Consider the following 21,322-nt stretch of genomic DNA (forward strand, 5'->3'; position numbering starts at 1 on the left):
ATCTTAAGGGTCCTGTGAGTGCCAGTGCTGCAGGTCAGGGTGCTCCAAGGGAGCAGCCATAGCCCCATCTCAGCCCACGCCATTCCCCTGCGTAGCGCTTCACACCCCACACACATCAACACACTCTGAGAACCAATACCTTGATGTTTGGTTCACCAGCACTAGTGGCTCTAACACGGGGCTAAGTATGTTTCACCCAGTTTCTGTACACATACTGTCGATCACCACTGTAAAGAGAGACGGTGGATCAATAAACTGAAAAGTTTGCCACTGCTAAGAAAAGAAGTTGGGAGGAAAAGAAAATCAGTTTGAGCTGGACTTCTCTTAACTAAAAAACCTTGTGGATTTCTGCTAGCTCTAGTACTTACCCTCCTGTGCAAAGAACTAACTTCTCCCCAGCTCTTTTCTATTTGAAAGGCTCAATTTCAGCATCAGTTTTAATGTAAAATTATCATGTCAAACAAGAGGATTGCATCAGCCTGTTAAATCAAAATCCTATAAAATACACAGGATGAGGATTTAATAAAAATTCTGTAGGTGTGATGGAGATACTGCAACTCCATAATGCACAGGTGAAGAAATTAGTGGAAGATACTCTTTATCATTAATGTACTAAAGAAAATAAATGGGAATGTGGGGAAGCAAGCCCTTCAAATAAAAATGCATTATTGAGAACAGAAATAAAGCTAAAATAGAATCTGTATAACACTTGTGGTAGGTGGATCCCTAATTAAACGGTTGTCCGGGACATTGCTGAGGGGGAAAAAAATCCCCACAAAGACAACACATCTATTTATAAATTGGTTTCTCAGCCAGTTTAGTTCCTGAAATCCATTTCATTTGATAGAATCACAGCATGGCTTGGGTTGGTACCTCAAAGCCCCCCAGCAGCTCTAGGCTGCTTCCCCCCCACCAGATCAGGCTGCCCAGGGCCCCATCCACACTCAGGCACAGCTCCATGAGGCTGGACCTGGCTGCAGCAGCTCAGAGAGACCTGCTCAGTTCTCTGCCCCCTCACTTGTACCATTGCACAGTCAAAGTTAAGAGTTACAGGATTCAGGAAACTGAGTTTACATTTCAGCTCTCCAAAGGAAATAGAAGCAACTGTCCTACCACCAGCTGCAGGATTTCCCATTATTTACTGACGCTGCCAAACACCCCCTGAGCCACCTCTTTGGCAAGAGGAACAGACCCAGCTCTCCTACATTCATTTTTTGGAGAATGTTTTGTTTTCTGGGTGAGAAACAAAGTCAGAGCTGACTGTATAGGTGAGGAATGCCTTTTATACTTCACTGCATTTACAAAGCAGCTGCCCCTCAGTATGTACATAAACTGCACAAGGCACAGCAGTGGGTGGCTATTAGCAGTACACTGAGGGCTGTGCTGCTGTAGGGGGGTTTATCAAGCAGTGACAGAGGTACTCTCATGGGCTACGTGCATTTTCCATGGTTTTGAGCAGTCATCATCTGGGAGCTGCTCCCGGATCCTGGTCCCAGGGGAGCCACCGCACACTGCTCTGTGGGGCATCCCCTTCCTCCCCATGGGGCTGAGCAGCTCAGGATCCTCCTTCCCGAGGGCAGGGCTCCTTAGGGAAGAGGACTGGGAGATTGCCAGAGGGACTGGGAGTGATCGGAAAGGCGGCTCTGGGCACTGACAAACTGGGAACTACAGCTTTTACTTTACTGAGAAGCAACTGTTATTTAATAAACCAACAACAATCCAAAGGAAAGGTGAACTCGGGCTAAGGAGGCACTTCAGCATCTACGGAAGAAGGGAAACGCTCTTCTGATGAGCCTGGGGACAGACAACAGTCGCCAGGGGCGCGGGGCTCTTCCCTCAGTCACGACATCCTGGTGGTCCTTTCCCTCAGAGTTGCAGCTGTGAGTGCCAGGCTGGGTCGAATTCACCGCGAAGGCCCCCGCCAGCTCCATCAGCTCCCGGGAGGTGCCTGCCCGCAGGTACTGCCAGGCCTTGCGCCCGCTGTAATCCCTGAGGCTGCTATCCGCCTTGTATTCCTTCACCAGCACCTCAATGAGCGACGCGTGTCCCTGCTGGGCAGCCAGGTTCAGCGGGGTGAACCCACCCTTGGCCGTGCGGACGTTCACGTTGACGGGACAGCCCTTCTCCCGGGCGCGGGAGATGACCTCGATGAAGGTCTTCTGCTGGCCGTGCTTGGCCAGCCAGTGCAGGACGGTGAATCCCGTCACAGGGTCTGCCGCGTTCACCAGGCTGGGGTCCTGGTCCAGCAGCCTCAGGATGTTCCCCGCGTCACCCCCAGCCGCCGCCAGCAGCCACTCACGGTGCAGGATGAACGACAGCACCCTGGGGCTCCGCTCCTGCTCTTGCTGCCCTGCCAGGAGGCCGCTGCCACCGGGTGCCATCCGCATGGCAGCAAAGTGCCTGGAGCAGCTGAGGCTGCTGCTCTGCAGGAGCCTTTCCCTCAGCTCCTTCCTCCAGCTGCTGCCACGGCCACTGCAGAGCCTGCCCGCAGCCCTGCTGGGCTGGGTGACCTTGGGGCAGACAGCTCTCTGGGCAACACCAGCTGCTCCTTGCTCCGCCCAGCTCTCTGCCCACTCCAGCTGGGCCATGGCACTGCCTCCTGACAAGCTCACCACACTTTGGGCCTCTGCACTGGATGGAGGAAGAGCTGCTCCACACTGCCCTAACAGACACAGCTCTGCCTAGCAACGGCGGAACCCCAGCACCTGACACACGCCCCAACTGCTGCCCCAACGTCACTCCCTGCCTCTGGCAGTTGGGGCACTCCAACCCACAGGGCCGCAGCTCCCAGGCCTGCTGCCCTGCGCTCCCTACAGCGTGTCCAGGACCTCACACCTGGATGCTACGGAAACAAAGCAGGCCCATTATCCACAAAGCAGGAGAAGGCGCTTGACTTTCAGCAGCAGGGCATCCACACTGAAGCAGAAGTGCGTGCTTCATCACTTCTCTTTGGTAGAACTCACTCTAGTTCACTGACATCAAGAGATTTACTGCAGGCATATTGAAGGCTGAGAGCAGAGCTTCAGCTAAGCATGGAACTAATGGATGGTCTAAAGACAATCCATACAATTTGACCGTGCATAGATCAGATGAAAAGAGAAATCCTCAACAACTGCCCTCCGCCAGCAGCGGATGGAGCAGGATGGGCCGAAGCTTCTGCAGCCACTCCTCACCCCGTCCTTGGGTTTGTGTGTCTCAACAGCCCACACCTGCAGCACGAGCCCACACAAGCCTTTATGATGGCAGGTTCCTTTGAGAAGCTGAATACAAATTTGATTTTTCCATGTTATATCCACTGTAGGAATTTGCATAATTCCCGATCTGAACAACCCCGAGATTTAAAAACTATCCTGTCTCTCTGCTTCACCATTAAAAAGAAGAAATAAAAGACACCAACCATAACCCAAGTGTGCAGCACTGCATCTGCTATTTTAAAACTCTTCCCTCCTAGTCTCGGGCATCACTAGCATTAAATTTAAATTATATTTAAGGAGGAATGATGTTGTACTGCATTCCAAGCACTCCACATAGGTGCAGCCTTTGGGAACACTAAGTACCTCCCAAATTCAAGTCCCAACCAGAGATGCCAACAGGACACTGTTCCTGAATCCTCACTTGACAATCCTACCACTCCTAACTTCTTTCGTGTACTCTAATCCACCAGAACTTGCCACGCTTGTGTAACCAGAGCAACACTGATTCAGGAGGATGCTGCACAGGAACACACAGAAACGTATGGAGGTTCAGAGTTCTGCTTGCACGCTGTATTTGCAGTCTTTTCAAAATTATCCTGTACGAAATACCAGTACACTTTCTAAGTACACATTCACAGAATGTATCCTGAATAAAATTTAATAGAAGAATGTTGAAAGGCAAATATGTGAGCAGTACAAGCCCCAGTTCCTAGCTTTTGTCGTTAGATTCATTTTTCTTCAGATCCCCACTGAAATTTGACTTTTATCATCAGGCACTCTGGACTTAAGCATTACTGATGAGAAGATCAAAGAACAGACTTTGAACAGTTACACTCTTCACTGATTTGGTGGAAACAAGTCATACAGATTAGCAGACTCTGCAATAACTTCTTACCACTCTCACCTTTTCTTTATCTTCCATTTGGCTTTACATTTTAGAACTAAAGGTTTTGGTATAAAGAGGGTGTCTTCCCAGCATGTATGACTGGGAAAAATGGAGATTTCAACACCAGATAAATTATAATAAATATAATGGCATAGGTAAAACTTAATTTTCTGTAAAAGCTGAAGTAGCTTTTCACTTTTAACCATTCTTCAAAAGGAGATTTCCATGTTATTGCACCTTATACAGTGACTACAGAACTACTGAATTTTAAAGTCACCTAGAGATAAGTAAAATGTTCTTGTCAAATCCATTTTAAAAGCTAAAGTTTTGTCCAAATGTGCTAATACTCGCAAAGCCTTCTCTGGAAAATTGCTTCCAGATGGAGGATGCAATTTTCACCATCAAAGCTAACCTGGAATAGCAGGTAGCATGAAGAGGCAGCCCTTCACCTGAGACAAGGACTTTGGCTCAGATCCCTTCTGTTTCTCATTCAACACAGATGAAAATGCATTAGCCATGTCCCTGGCAAGCCCTTAGCGCCTGTTCATGGGCACGTCCCAAGGGGCACGTTCTTCTGTGGATGGTGGCTTTGTTCTTAAAGCCTCCTGTTCACTCTAAGATAGAGAGGCAGAAATTTAAAATGCTTAAATATTTTCCAAAGACAACTTTTCCCCCCTCAACACCCACCTCTAACGCTTATCGGATCTGCGACTAGTTTTATTAATTTGGAAGTGTGTATTATTTTAGAAGTATGGTTTACTGATGTGTGCTCTAATGCTCATTTTTCTATAAATTCTGCAGTGCCCACCACAATACATTTCAGTAATCCAGCACACTCCCTTATTTTCTGTTTCAGTCAGAGTAGTTAAAAGTTGTGCTTATGAACAAAATGGCAGCACCCCATCACTCGGTGACCTATAGACTTGGAATTGTGACAAGCCACTCCATCTGCAGCACTGTAATGTTGTCAGAAACATACCCAAAGGCCTTCCCTCTGAGCATAACAGAGGTTCAGAAGGCAGAAGAGCTGATAAGCCTTCAGGGCATGGAAAATTATCTACATTCAGAGAGAAGGCAACGCTGTCAAATTCTGGCAGTTGCTATGTAGGGATGTGTAAGAAGCAGTCTCATTCTGTAAGCTTACCTGGCCACGCCATACAGGATGTTATAATGATGATGTTTGCATGTCTATCTTCATATCACAGGTGAATTGTTTGTGCTATGTGAGCAGCTATTGCTCTCGTAAGGCTCGCTGATGTCACAGTACAGACAAGTGCATGCTAAGCAATTACTGCTGTCCAACAGTACCAGCTAGCCATGTTAAGCCTGCAAAGTTTTCAGTTCTCACAACTAGTCTTTACAATAATTTGGATTTTTCTTCGCACACCTCATGGCACTGAAGGGAACTTTAACTTTCTCTAAACAATTAAGAATTGTAGCCTCTATCGCTGCAAATAAAAATACAGACATGCCCAAGAAACAAGGCACATACACATTTTTACATCTTTTGTTTTGCAGGGTTTGATTCATTACTCATAACACATAAGGTTGGTCACACCTCAGCTCTACTAGAGGTGTAAGCTGTATAAAGCTGAATGATTTCCTAAAGCTGCATAAAAAAAACCTCCACAACTGCCTTTTTATCTGAGAAACGCCTTCAAAGTACTCACTTAACACAGCTGACCTCACTTTGGCCAGCTAGATGGATATAGACACTAGTGTTACACGGTGTTCTTAGGATGCATGGGCACAAACTGCCTCCTTGCATCACAACCACAAATGAAAACAGCCAATGCAACTTCAGCACCTGCAATTTATGTCCTCAATAAAAAACGTGTCGTCTCCATGTAATGGGGAAGGTTAACATAGCACTTCACAGTAATCCAAAACCCATTTCTGGGAGCCCTGGGGAGAAGCTATTAAGCAGACCAGGTTTCCATAGACATTATTGACTCACTTGAGTAAACTGAACCCCAAGCAAATTTTACAGACAGCCTATTTTTTCCAGCTTCCTCAAGCAGAGAGATAGGAAGTGGGTTGGGAGGATGATTAAAATCCCTTAACATTCCTCAAACCTTTGACTTTATCACTTCTTCCAGAAAGAAGTTGCGTTGGGTTTTTGAGCTCCCCAGTGAAATGCAAGAGCCAAAGCTGGGTACAGGGTACAGACTACAGGGTACTGCTGCTGCCTGGTGCCCCAGTGCTGCTTTGGTGGGTGTTTGTGGTGAGGCCCCACTCTGTAAACACAGTCCCTGGTAAGTATTTTTTATCTGATCAATTATACATTTAGAGAAATGCAAATAGGTGATAATGGCAAATTCAGAGTAATCAAAGCATAAGGAGGTTTTCAACCCAAACTCACCACCCACAACTGAGAGGAATGATCTGCAGTACTTCCATAGTTTATCTGATGGAAAACCGATCTTCAACTGAACTGTGGGTATTTGACACTACCTTAAAATACGTGGAAGGATGTTAAATGCCTTTGCTGTTTTTGAAGTCTTTCTCCCTGGTCTCCATCCCCTCAGAGTATAGAAACCTATTTATGCCTTTTTTATTCCTATTATCTTTTACACTGCCCTCCCCCCCCCTCCAGTCACAATAAGAGGCAACAGGATAAAAATGCAAATCAAGCTTTTACACTTAGACTTTGATTAATGTTGTTTTAACAACAGAAACGCTCCAAACCCTAACAAGGCATTGGGTCTACTATGGGATCCAGGACCTCTGGGAGGACACAAGTGCTGCTAAACTGCATTTCATTATCTGAAGGATGATTCTTAAATATAAGTATATTCTAAAAACTGCAATAGATACATTAATTCCTTGTCTGGCAGCCAAGCCTGCTCATCAGTCTTCCAGACCTACTGTTCCTAGAAATAGAATGGCAAAGAGGTGACACTGCCCGCAGAAACCTCCTTCGTTAGAGATAGAGAAAGTGCAGAAGCTCTAATATCACATTTTGGGAAAAAAACAAGCACTTATTTGCAGAAGTCTGTTTATCCTTTGAAGTAGAAGTGTTATACAAACAGTTTAGATTTAGTGTCTGATGTGTAGTATTACAGCAGCAGTGATACATTTCTGCTATGAATTAGTGAACCACTGGATTGAGCATGCATTTTGATGTGTGCTTTACTGCATACCAGGCAAAGAATATGGTTTAGGAGAGCTTCTCAACACCAGCAAATTCTGAACATATCCATGAAGAATAGAAGTGATTATTGAGGGTTCAAGCTCTCTATAAAAGCATCTCTGTTAAGCTGTAAACCCTAATCATAGAATCATTGAACAGCTTGGGTTGGGAAGGGTCCCCAAAATGTACTAGATCATCTCTAAAGTTACATGATTTTTTTTTTTAACATAAATAGGTATTTTATTTTATTAATCCCAGCTAGATCACTCCAAAAGTAATACCTCCTATTTATTTCCATGGAAACTACAACAAAGAGTACAGTAACACAGTTTGAAAGCACAGATTCTCAGCTACAAAACTCTGTTCTTCCATACAGCCACCACCATGAGCTGTGCACTTTCACCAGCGATGAACAGGAGCCTGCATACCATGCTCATACAAATCTGCACCAGCAGAGGTGCCCCACTGTTGCCATCACCGCTACTGAAACACACCGCCCACTCCTCACTGTGCTTACACCCACTGTTTGCTCTCCAGAGGCACTCATGATGAATGTCAATGGGTGCCATCTTTTTCTGCATGGAGGAATTCAGTTCCACCCCTTTGCTCCATATGCACTTCCATGTCAGACCCCATGCTGTCAGAGTGCCCCTCTACTGCCATCCCACCAACATCCACCTCTGACATTGTGGGCCAACATCATAAAATAGAAGGTATTGCTTTTGGAACGGTCCTCACATATAGAAGCTGCATGGCAACCTACAGGCAAAAATGGAAAAGTTCCCAAAAACAACCCAGAGGTTTCTCAGAAAGTCATCATTATGATTCCAGACTCCCCCTCCCCCAAATGCTCTTAAAATTAGCCTCATTTATTACGCTGCATTGCTGAACGAGAAGTAATTAGAACTGCTCTCTAGCTAAAGCTGCTGATTTCCTTTTATACATTTTGCATTTCGCATAGTTTAGAAATTAAAATCTGCTTGCCCAGGATGGACAGGCCAAAACGCTTGAGAGGCACAATTCTTCAGTCTGCAACAAATTGGCTAAATCCAATTAACAAACAGTACCCAAAAATCCTAAATAAAATGTACTACTCTGTTTAAAATTCAGAAATGCTTAAGAAAAATCACATTCTGGAAGCAGTTGTGCAAGCAAAAGCACCACCAGGGAATTACGGATACGAGCGTGGTCAGAGCACACTCCATTGAGCTCCAACCACACATTATCCAATGGGAGCAGCGAATGGTGTCTGTGGGTGAAGCAGCGCTGTTCTCCAAAAGCCCGGCACCAAATCAGCTTAATTTGGAAGCTGTCTTCAGAACACACTGTTTTCCCCACAGAGAACAAATAGTATCAAGAGTTGAGAACTCTGGAAGGAAAAGATTAAGCTCTTAACAAGAAAAGAGATGCAGACTTATAAATACTAGTGTATTCAAACCAAAGGATGTTGGCCTTTGTTTTTCAAATACGTGTTTTTATTTTGGCAGAACACACTGATGAGGTGGAATCCAGTCATTTTTCTAAGCCTCCCCTCTGCCTTGGAAAAGGGGACATCAGGGGTAGTACCAGGAACTGTTTTCCAGTTCAGGTCAAGAGGAAAGAGCCCTACATAACCAACAGATGACAGGAAAGACCTGGATATAAATCCCTTCACCACCGAGCTCAGAAGCACGACCTCACTCGCCCTCCAGTGAAGAGAGGAGCCCCATGTTAATTCTGCAACAGAAAGATAGGAACAAAGGAAGGTGCTGGCTGGTTCAGAGGATCTGACCATGTCCACAGGGGCACATGACAGTGTATCTGTGCTCTCTCCTGCAGGCAGATGAAGATAAATGCTTGCGCTGACACTGGCTGCTTTCAGGACTATTACCCTATTAAACACAATCTCAAGTCCCTTTAAGATGATTAAAAACCATGGAATGTTTCTGATCAGCTGAGTGCTTGCACAAGCTCACTGTATGGCAAAGCTGATAGCCAGCCAAGCAGCCCTACTACGGTCCAGGACACCGGGACAACACAGCCCAGAGATGTTTCCAATTTCCTGATTATGTTCCCTCAAAGTAATATCACCCACAGAGAAAATCATAATGTATGATTTGTACAGTTGCAGCTTATAAAAGTTAATTGTAAGAGTTCCTTCTATCCCTGGCACAATATATACTTTTTAATAAATAACATTGTAATTGAGTACAATTGTCCACCACAATCCCATTCCAGGTACCCAAAGGCAATTAGATTAATACTTGCACTACAGAAGGATGTGCAACCATCACATAAATTAAGCTTTATGAAAAAAAGGCTTTGACAGAATAGCACTGCTATAAAACAGCAGTAAATGAGCACCATTTGTTTTAGAAGCTCGCTGCAAGTGCAGAGGGGCTCCCACATTCAGAATTTGTGTGATCACTGCTATAGCATTAGTTTTCTAACAGATAAGAAAAATTTTTCACGCATCAAGGATGGTTTGGAGGCAGCTTCATGCCCCAACTCATGAAATTGCTTCCTTTTTTTTCCTCCCATGGAAACAAACAATCAGAGAATGGCAGGGATTGGGGACCTCAAGAGATCACTGAGTCCAATCCCCTGCTAGAGCAGTTCCCTACAATAGGTCACACAGGTGGGCATCCAGGTGAGTCTTGAATATCTCCACAGAAAGAGAATCCACCAGCTCTCTGGGCAGCCTGTATCAGTGCTCCATCACCCTTACCATAAATATCTCACTGTGGTATTTTTTTTTTATTTTTTTTTTTAATTGTAAGACAGGCAAAGAGCTAGGAATTTCTTCGAGAACCATTAGAAAGACCTCAGTCAGACATCACCCACTGCCCCAGAGTGCTCCATATCTGACATTTAACTACTGACTGACTACTATGGATAATGCTGAATCCACACTTCAGCATTTCTCAACAGTTTTGGTCAAAAACAGGCAATCTCTGCTCACGGTTAGAATGGCATTAAGTCAGTGCTGCCATTCCAGACAGCACTGCACGCCTCCGTCACAGCAAGCACATGAAACTCGGCCCTAAGGAATATTCTCTGTATGATTTGAAGAACATCACAAGTTGCGTGCAGGCCAGATGAAAGCAGATTACGTGAGATTTTAATTACCCAAAGTAAGGAAAGTTTTGCCTTCTTGGTGCTTGAGGTTTTAAAGGAGCTTCAGAAAACAACACAATGGTTACAAAAGATAGCAGAAACGCTGCGTGCTCCTCTGGCTTCAAATGACAAAACAGTATTTATGACTTTCTACTAGAAAATGAGCGAGGTATAGAGCAATCAGAGCAAATGTGTTGTGACACATATCAAGACCTTATCCCCACTGTAACTAACCAGAGGGGAGCTCAAGGGCGCGCATTTAGAAACCAGAGACAGTCCGTAGAGTTTTGTTACTTCCCCCCAAGAACAATGAGAAAAACTTGTCTCATATTGTAAGGTTAGTTCTGACAAAGCTGTTGGGTCTAGCATCATTCAAATACCTCAGACTTAGTCAAGTAAGTAGATAAGCAAAAAAGAATAAAAAACAAAACACTGATTTTTCAATTTAATGTACCACAGGCATCTAAATTCAGCAACTGCAATCGCTTGTAGGAACATACATGTCAAAAGGAATTTAAGGAATCCAATACTTTTGAAGAATCTTCTAATGGAGACCTATAAAATGCCAAGTTATGCCCCGGCTAAGTAATTTTATGCATTAAGGTGATGTGCTTTGAAGAAAATCCAGGAAATCTGCATGACAATACCTCAGCTGCAGAATTACGAGGAGAATGCTTCATGTTCCCCAGCCTCCCCTTGAAACACGAATGCTTTCAGTGAAATGCGGGTTTATGCTACGCCACTTTGACCTTTGCAGTGTTTTATATTTGAGCAAATGGGCATTCCACCCGTATCCCAGAGGCTAGTCAGACTGTAAACAGGAGAAAACGAGGAATTGCAGCCAATCTAATTACAGAATATTGAAAAGGTCAAAGAAGTGCACCAAGCCAGTATAATTTTCAAAATGAAAGTTATCAAGAGCTCTTGGATAAAAAGAAGCACAATAGAAATAAAGCATGCCACCAGTACTGACGTTCCAGCCTGTGGAAGGGAGCAACCCATGGGTCCTATCAGGAGCTGGAAAAACGCAAATCCATCTCAATGTGGCAGCCTAAGATAGGTTTCAAAATGCCACGCAATAAGAACTGTCTACTAGTAGTTTTTACTAATACTCCAGTTCACTTAGGTTAGAATTTAATTGCACCAATTTTAGGGGCAAAAAAGCAGTGGTGGAACTACTGAACTATCACCACTATATGGCCACAATACAGCCAATATTCCCATAGAGCCTTACACACTGTGGAAAAGAGATACCAGCCATGCACAGCCATTGTATCCATAGAACTGCTGCCTCTGAGTGAGCTGAGCAATTAGTTAGTTAACTGTTTTGACAAGGACTCCAAAAGCAGAACAGTAACTGCTGGGGTTCAAACTATTGGGATAATATCCATGAAATCCATGATAATCTCCCTTCAAAGGTTCACTTAAAAGGACTACGGTCAAGCAAATGTATCAGGAGAATTTAATATGTATCTGTAAAGCAATGGTACATAAGTGTGCTTCACATACATTTGGGTAATACGTCTCAGCTAATAAGAATAAATATGAGCTCCGAAATGAAGGCAGTGGGAGGAGAAGAGCAAGGCAAGTAAAATAAAGAAGCCTGTATTCCCTCTCAAAGAGAAGAGGGCTACTCTGCAAAGGCTCTGGGAAGGACAGAGCAATCCAAAAAGGCTTAAGCAGACAGATGTCGCCTTGAGAGATGGTAAGATCTGATTTTACTGGCTAAATCAGTGTCAAAGAAGAGAAAAGGAGAAGAGACACGTCCCTAAGGCAGTGCTGGCCACTCGACACAGGGCTGGGAAAGCAGGATGGGGCCCGGCAGCGCATGGTACCAGGGCACACACACCCTGACCCCTCAGGTCCCCATGGCACGGGGCGAGCTGCAGTGAGCATGCCTGCCCGTGGTGCTAGCACAGAGCTTGCTGCAGTGCTGAGAAACAAGGAGCCGCCAGCTACAAGGCTGCACGTACTTCATGTTACCCTTTTGCTACCAGAAGCAATTAACAATGCAGGCATTACTTAAACCTGAGCATCACAAGCAAGTGAAGGGACCCTTCAAGACTCTGGCTGTGACAGGGGATGGACACGACAAAGGCCATCTGAGCTCTGAAGGAAACGCTGCTGTCTCTTCTACCTGAGAAGGTATCACTATCCAGTATCATCATGACAGCTTGAATTCACACAAAACAATTCTGAAAAGGTGCAGAGTGAACCATCAATGCACACTCAGAGCATATCCCAATAAGAGAGGCTGAGCGGACATTATTGCTACCACAGCCGGTGCTGTTCTGGCGATGCTTTCCAGAGGAGGAATTCTTTAATAAACGCCTCCAGACAGGACCGATCGGTGCCACACGTACAAGACCTGGCTGCAGCAGCTCACAGAGACCTGCTCAGTTCTCTGCCCCCTCAACTGTACCACCACATAGTCAAAGAGTTAAGAGTTTCAGGGCTCAGGAAACTGAGTTTACATTTCAGCTCACCAAAGGAAATAGATGCAACTGTCCTACCACCAGCTACAGGATTTCCCATTATTTACTGACACTGACAAACACCTCCCGAGCCTTCTCTTTGGCAAGAGGAACAGACCCAGCTCACCGCCATTCATTATTGGAGAATGTTTTGTTTTCTGGGTGAGAAACAAAGTTAGAGCTGACTGTATAGGTGAGGAAAGTCTTCATATTTCAATGTATTTACGAAGCAGCTGCCCCTCTATACGTACATAAACTGCACAAGGCACAGCAGTGGGTGGCTATTAGCAGTACACTGAGGGCTGTGCTGCTGTAGGGGGGTTTATCAAGCAGTGACAGAGGTACTCTCATGGGCTACGTGCATTTTCCACGGTTGTGAGCAGTCATCATCTGGGAGCTGCTCCCAGATCCTGGTCCCAGGGGGAGCCACCGCACACTGCTCTGTGGGGCATCCCCTTCCTCCCCATGGGGCTGAGCAACTCAGGATCCTCCTTCCCGTGGGCAGGGCTCCTTAGGGAAGAGGACGGGGAGATTACCAGAGGGACTGGGAGTGATCGGAAAGGCGGCTCTGGGCACTGACAAACTGGGAACTACAGCTTTTACTTTACTGAGAAGCAACTGTAATTTAATAAACCAACAACAATCCAAAGGAATGGTGAACTCGGGCTAAGGAGGCACTTCAGCATCTACAGAAGAAGGGAAACGCTCTTCTGATGAACCTGGGGACAGACAACAGTCGCCAGGGGCGCGGGGCTCTTCCCTCAGCTACAACTTCCTGGTGGTCCTTTCCCTCAGAGTTGCAGCTGTGAGTGCCATGCTGGGTCGAATTCACCGCGAAGGCCCCCGCCAGCTCCATCAGCTCCCGGGAGGTGCCTGCCCGCAGGTACTGCCAGGCCTTGCGCCCGCTGTAATCCCTGAGGCTGCTATCCGCCTTGTATTCCTTCACCAGCACTTCAATGAGCGACGCGTGTCCCTGCTGGGCAGCCAGGTTCAGCGGGGTGAACCCACCCTTGGCCGTGCGGACGTTCACGTTGACGGGACAGCCCTTCTCCCGGGCACGGGAGATGACCTCAATGAAGGTCTTCTGCTGGCCGTGCTTGGCCAGCCAGTGCAGGACGGTGAATCCCGTCACAGGGTCTGCCGCGTTCACCAGGCTGGGGTCCTGGTCCAGCAGCCTCAGGATGTTCCCAGCGTCACCCCCAGCCGCCGCCAGCAGCCACTCACGGTGCAGGATGAACGACAGCACCCTGGGGCTCCGCTCCTGCTCTTGCGGCCCTGCCAGGAGGCCGCTGCCACCTGGTGCCATCCGCATGGCAGCAAAGTGCCTGGAGCAGCTGAGGCTGCTGCTCTGCAGGAGCCTTTCCCTCAGCTCCTTCCTCCAGCTGCTGCCACGGCCACTGCAGAGCCTGCCCGCAGCCCTGCTGGGCTGGGTGACCTTGGGGCAGACAGCTCTCTGGGCAACACCAGCTGCTCCTTGCTCCGCCCAGCTCTCTGCCCGCTCCAGCTGGGCCATGGCACTGCCTCCTGACGAGCTCACCACACTTTGGGCCTCTGCACTGGATGGAGGAAGAGCTGCTCCACACTGCGCTAACAGACACAGCTCTGCCTAGCAACGGCGGAACCCCAGCACCTGACACACGCCCCAACTGCTGCCCCAACGTCACTCCCTGCCTCTGGCAGTTGGGGCACTCCAACCCGCAGGGCCGCAGCTCCCAGGCCTGCTGCCCTGCCCTCCCTACAGCGTGTCCAGGCCACGGGGGGACCTCACACCTGGATGCTACGGAAACAAAGCAGGCCCATTATCCACAAAGCAGGAGAAGGCGCTTGACTTTCAGCAGCAGGGCATCCACACTGAAGCAGAAGTGCGTGCTTCATCACTTCTCTTTGGTAGAACTCACTCTAGTTCACTGACATCAAGAGATTTACTGCAGGCATATTGAAGGCTGAGAGCAGAGCTTCAGCTAAGCATGGAACTAATGGATGGTCTAAAGACAATCCATACAATTTGACCGTGCATAGATCAGATGAAAAGAGAAATCCTCAACAACTGCCCTCCGCCAGCAGCGGATGGAGCAGGATGGGCCGAAGCTTCCGCAGCCACTCCTCACCCCGTCCTTGGGTTTGTGTGTCTCAACAGCCCACACCTGCAGCACGAGCCCACACAAGCCTTTATGATGGCAGGTTCCTTTGAGAAGCTGAATACAAATTTGATTTTTCCATGTTATATCCACTGTAGGAATTTGCATAATTCCCGATCTGAACAACCCCGAGATTTAAAAACTATCCTGTCTCTCTGCTTCACCATTAAAAAGAAGAAATAAAAGACACCAACCATAACCCAAGTGTGCAGCACTGCATCTGCTATTTTAAAACTCTTCCCTCCTAGTCTCGGGCATCACTAGCATTAAATTTAAATTCTATTTTGGAGGGATGATATTGTACATACTGGACGCTTCAGAGAAGACACACTAAGTTATCACTGGCCACAGCCCTCACTCCTGCTGTTTGTCAGTTCTCAAAACATTTCTCACTCAGATCCCAGCAATCACAATGAAAAGACTCATCCATCTTTATTACTTCAAAGGGAATATATTACCATCTAAAGTGTCACTTAATTTTCTACACCAACTACATATTTTCTAGTGAACAATTTACATGGAAATCGTACCCATGGCACAGAGAAAAGATGATTAATGTCCAATCAAATATAAGTTTCATTGTAACAAATATTTTGTTATCACCAGTCACTATGATTTATTGTGATCTATAAAGCCTACTCTCAAAAAAAAATGACCGTCTCTAAAATGAATTAGTATATTCCTCTCAGGGAAATTCCATTTTTGACCAGTTTCAAAATGTATGAAAACAGCATTATGAGATGTCACAAGTCATGTGCACCTTTGTATCAGCCATTCTGGCCTGTTGTGGGGTCTGATATGGCCCATATGAACCACTTGCAAGGGCGGTTCCATTTATCTTTGTTTCATTGTTCAAGCTCAGCTAGAAAGGAACCATTCTCCTGCAGCCTTGGCCCAATCCCCAGGAGGCGCAGGGCCCAGCTCTTCCAACCCCCTCTTTCCATCAGCATTAAGAGCTCCATTACGAGCACACAACAGTCACTGCCCAAGGACATGCAAGAACCCTACAGAGTGGTGGATCCCTTCATCTCTCCCATCAGTGATGGCACATCAGCTTCTAACAGGGGAACCAACAGCATTAGAGGTGGTGCCATGCACCCTACAATCCTACTCCTCACCCTTTCTTCGGCTCCCCTTTCCTTAGCACTGGTGCAGAATAGTCCCTGCCGCACACTAACCTGGGAGAGAGAAATAAAATTACATGCAATGGTCATTTTTTAAAAATAAGAACTCTACTATAAAGTCCTTATGGATTGTTCAAAGTAATGTAGCATACAAAATATTGCAAGAAAATACAGCTGTCCTGAAAACTATTTCTTGGCTCTAAAAATGCACTCTCTGCAAAAAAAAAATAATTTTATAAACAAAACTTTCCATAAATATGCTCTATACATTGCCTGGCAAGAAGGGCAGGAGAGTTTTCAGGGCCAAGACTCTACAAAAGAATAACAACAGCTAAAGAACAAACTAAACACTTTCCATGTGGTGAACGATGCCAAAATCTACTCCCATTAGAAGGGAAGCCAGCAACACCAACTACACCATGTCACTTTACTGTGACTTTTTTGAATTTATTTTTTAAGGATGTGCAAGCAGGTTGTGAGGCCAGCTGAGCTCTGCCCATCCCCACCAGCAGCACGCTCCAAGGAGGGATGCACGACAGCACTATATTCACCTAGGGCACAGCGGGGGCTCAGCTGTTGCCCCTGGAGGACTTATCTATGCAGAATTAGCGCTCCGCCTTACCATGAAGCATTTCTAAGTGCAAGCTTGAAATAACATTCGTTTTGTTATATGATTCCTAGGAAAAGATCTTCTTCAGGAGGGTATTCTTGGGAAGACAAAACCCCTTCCTCCTGACTGCTGCGCTGGCAACGCAGGGATGCAAAAGAGGAAAACAAAGTCACACCTGCCATCCCTGAAAGCTTCTTGAACGTAAAGTACAAAAAAGAGCTCAGTCTTACTGGGAAAGCCCAGGCTGGCATATGGATGCTGCTGTGTTGGTGTGGACCTGCTGCAGTAACTCCAAACTTGCTTTGAAAGAAGATCTCTTAAAAGCTGTGTCTGACGGCCTCGAAGGCAGGGATGGCAGCAGCAGTGTGGTGCAAAAAGTTATTTTCCAACCTGTGCTATTGGCACATTCAGCCATCATATTAATAACGCTGTATGCTACTTGTCCCTACATCACAAATTCTCACCTTGTTGGTGCAAAACCAGCAGTAAGGCAATGCATGCTTGGAAACAGATGGCTCTGAGGGCACTGCTAAGTCCTGGTGACGTTTCAAGGTCAGGCTGGATGGGGCTTTGAGTGGGAGGTGTCTCCGCCTGCAGCAGGGCAGCTGGAATTAGATGATCTTAAAGGTCCTTTCCCACACAAACCATTCTATGATTCTAACCCTGGATTTGCACACGTCAGTATCAGTGTACAATCTGTATGGGTTTTCTTGTTTGTTTCATCCAGAGGTGTGGAGAATACCACCACAGTCCTGCTTTCCATGACTCTGTTACACAGGGGGATACTGGAAATTGAACTCCTTTCTGCCCCCAACATTGTCACTACTAAAGGGAGAGTAAAAAAAAGCCCAAAGATGCAGGCAACAAGGAGACCTTCACAAAGCCTATTTCAAATGAGCCCTGAGCTCCATCGCCACTGCAGTCACTGCTTCCTTACCCAGGCATTACAGGTGGCAGAGGTCCCATGGTTGTCTGCCTTCTGTTTGCTCGGGGTAAAACTTAAACTCAAAGTGCACCACACAGCCTGTGCTTAAAGCAATTCACCTTCACAACAGTCTTCCTGGTTTCCTTCACTTTCAAAAGTAGTTATTTTGCTGACATGATCTTAAATTTTCCCTTACCTGAAGAAATCTTGTCTACTGCAGCATCTAATTCTACCAATGCAAGTACAAAGTAACCCAGGTGAGGACATCCATAAAGCTAGTTATTTTGTGATTTCCACATCACATTTAATCCTATGAAAGTGGGCTAGGTCAGAGCACCTCGAGTGCTCAACTAGCAGTCTGTGTACGGGCAGCACCACCCACAAGAACATTCCTGGGCAGAGTGTGCCACAAGAAGTTCCTATGGCAAAAGGATGTTTTTCATCCCACACTGACCAGTTATGATAAAAACGTAGTGACATCTTGAAAATCCCCTTGTGATAAAGGAAAATAAAATAGCATATTCGTGTCTGTTCTGCTGAAAGCGCTCATATCTGAAGAAAAACTATGTCACTGTGAAAGCACCAAATTAAGAATTAATTCCAAGTGCAATTAATGGCAAACATGCCACACTGCTCCCACTTCGGGAAAACTGTTTTCCTTGGTTCCTTTTTACCACTCGTTTCACTCTTGGCTTTGTTAATTTGTTAACGAGCTACTCCAGAAAGGCTCCGACCTTTGCAGCTCCTCTAGGCAGTGTTCTATCATGCAAGATCATCCTGAAATAACCCTCATGTAAGCAAAGTGCCTTTCTTAAACACCTGTAAACCTTACAACCTGGCAGGCACATTCATCCACTCATGCAGCAGTCATTTGCAACTATTAGTTTGCAACTATTAACTACGTTCTACTTCACTTAGGGTCACAAGATCGATGTAAGCTTCCAATGCAAAAAATTGGTCTTACTCCACAGAATATTATACTAAAGTATATAAACAGATCTTGAAAGACAATTTTATACACTAGGAATACATGTTCTGGCACAGTAAGCAAGACTGAAGCACCCCAAAACTAACATCTCTTCTCAAATTCTAGCTACGAGAAAGATGCAGTAAAGCGATGTAACAGCTAATTACTGTATCATGAGATTTTCTACTGAACAGAATAGCAGTCGTGCTATTAGTGATAAATGCATAATAAAGAGTTTTTCTCCACGTTTAAGTTAATATAATTAAATAATATCTTTTAATTAAGTACACTAAATTGTCACATAATCAAGACCAATTATAAGCCACTCTAATGGAACAGAGCCCTGAAAGGTAAGTTGGTTCTTTTTCTGCTAAGACCATATTAAATAAGGCCAAAATCCTCTGTGACTGGCAACGTGTGTTTCACAAAGCTCTACTCTGCTGAAATACACTGCTTTCCAGGCAATGAGCCGAGGGAGGTCACAGCCCATAAGAGGGTCTCCTCCAGCAGAACATAACCCCAATCATTTACCCAGCAGCCCTGCCACTGCACGTATTGGAGTCACCCAGTGAGTGAAGAGCTCATACAAATGATCTTTGCTTTTTCTGTTGAACAACATGCATTTCCAATTTCTCTTTTAGCAACCACAGCTGTGCAGCAAATGCAAGGCACTTCATTTATCAGAAGACTACAGTGCTGACAGAGGTAGTACAACCAGGCAGCCTCTTCCATCTGTTAAATATACGCCTCTTCCCCCGTAGCTTTCCTTCTTCCTTCCGCAGAAAGAAGGAGCACAAGCATTTTTATGTTAAATATTTTGGCCATGTATACAATTTTTGCCCTATTCTTCTCTAACCGACAAATCAAATTCTCCATGTCAGACCAGCACAGTCATTTATGCCACTCATTGTTTGCTCACAAAAGTACATATTGAGAATATAATATGGTATTGTCAGATCAGAATGACAGCTGATGGTAATGCAAGTTCCTCTGCATCCTGGTTGCCAATATTATAGTCCAACATTTGTTGAGGTTTAGTGCTTCAGGGAAAAAGAGAGCTGGGCTCTTGCTTCAGACTGCAGTGAGATCGAGTTTAGGAAGCACATAACTCAATGACAGTAAATTAAATAAATTCAAAAAATTTTGAACAAAGATACATATGATACATTCTAAAGGTCAATGACTGAAAGTCTCAGTATGCACAAGCAACTTTAAAACAATCTGTTCAATGATTTTCCTGATACTGGTCCACAAAGAGGAAAAAACAGTTGTTGGTTTCTCTTCAGAACCCAAACTCAGTCTCTTAACATAGCTCATGTTTGTGCTTAGTACCACCCTAAGGTACGGAAGAAAGATTTACCATTCAACATTGGAATCACATTAGCTTGTGATTCCTCCTCAGAGGAGCAGAATTTTTTTGCGAAGGACTAGAACCTTCCTCAGCTGGCAGATTTGCTGCCAGTTGTTTTGTAGTAAGAAGGAAAAGGAGGGTAAGTGAAATCGAAGCAAGACCATCTGCCTCAGCACAGGCCCAGCTGTCCCACCAGCTCTGCTCAAAGCTCCCTCTCACTTTCTGTTCTCTGCAGCCTGCCCTTGCTTCTCTGGCAGCCACAACACAACTCAGTTCTTATACAGTAAGGGAACATTTAAAGGGAACAAAGTTGGGAAGAGAGCAACAAGCATATGGTCAGACCACACGCTGTCTTAAAAACGAGCAATAGATGTCAGCAGTTTCCTGTCCTGTTTCCCTTTCCAAACTCATTACAGCCTTTCCTTTTGACTGCTGATGCCCAAAAGATGGATGTGGTCAGATTCTGGAAGGATGAGCATTAGAAAATGAAGTCCTCAAAAACAACTTCTTCATACTGACTCTGTTCAAGCCTTTAACAGCAGACAGACAGAGCCTACCAAGTACCACTCAGTAGTCCAGGAACTCTTACAGGGAGCTGCAGAGCAGGAACCACTGGAATCTGGAACAACATTCATGAAATTACATGTTTACAATTGCAACATCATCACCACCACCATGCCTTTTTGGTACGATAGGCATCTAGAAAAGGACCCATTGCTAGCAAACAAAAATCAGTTTAATTCTGCTGGGCTGCATCCAGTATTGTGCATACTTATGCCATCTTTTCCATATGACACTTTCATCTTCATCTCCTTATTGCCTTGACAAAGAGCAAGAGTTAGGAAACATAACTCCAAAGCGAAATTCAAAGCAGACAAAACTCTATCTTACTTTGTCTTCTGAGGAGGGCTACACAGGCAAGACAATTTCTGATACAAAGCTATTAGTTCAGGTGAAGAGCATGGCTATAATGGAAATTTCCTAGTTGTTTTGTACACTAGGAGAGAAGAGCTTACTCCTAGGAAATTTGTTGGAGGCCGTCCTGCTTTACTGCAATTTTATGCTTGCATTTCTCACTATCAGAAGAGATTCAACACCCAGGGGATTAGTTCCCCTCCTCCATTAGCCTGTCTTTAGAGATGCACACAGTAAATAAGCAATAAACCGTGGCACACTATAAGCAAGCCTCTCCATCTCTGTTCATTTCAGCTTCTCACAAAGCAGCTGCAATCTGGCTGCAATCCTTCTCTGGTAGTTCAGCAGCAGCCCCAAAAGCTGCTGACCTCTGGGCTGCAGCTAAAGCCAACCCTGTGACACTCGGTGCTCCTTCAGCACGCCATGTGCCATAGGTACAGCCACACAGGGAAAACATCAAGGGTCAGTTCAAGGAAGGGTATTAGAGAAAGGTTGGCTTTTGTAAGCAG

At 45.4% G+C, this 21,322-nt stretch overlaps 2 protein-coding genes across 2 annotated transcripts in view; both read right to left on the minus strand.

Moving 5' to 3' along the window:
- GRIA3 (glutamate ionotropic receptor AMPA type subunit 3) overlaps positions 1-21,322 on the minus strand; it is a 433,486-nt gene that overhangs the window by 313,100 nt on the left and 99,064 nt on the right. The gene's annotated exons all lie outside the window — the stretch shown is intronic.
- Positions 1,661-15,133, minus strand: SOWAHD (sosondowah ankyrin repeat domain family member D). The gene is made up of 2 exons (XM_021405738.1): positions 14,554-15,133; positions 1,661-2,835 (listed from the first exon to the last, which is right to left on the minus strand). Exon 2 carries the CDS (start codon positions 2,586-2,588, stop codon positions 1,755-1,757), a length of 834 nt encoding a protein of 277 aa, XP_021261413.1. The 5' UTR covers positions 2,589-2,835; positions 14,554-15,133; the 3' UTR covers positions 1,661-1,754.

The sequence above is a fragment of the Numida meleagris genome, chromosome 8 (genome assembly GCF_002078875.1).
Source record: "Numida meleagris isolate 19003 breed g44 Domestic line chromosome 8, NumMel1.0, whole genome shotgun sequence".
NCBI lineage: Eukaryota > Metazoa > Chordata > Aves > Galliformes > Numididae > Numida > Numida meleagris.

Bases quoted from the DNA above. Each gene is read 5' to 3' on its own strand.
- SOWAHD (XM_021405738.1), bottom strand. From the start codon at position 2,588: ATGGCCCAGCTGGAGTGGGCAGAGAGCTGGGCGGAGCAAGGAGCAGCT.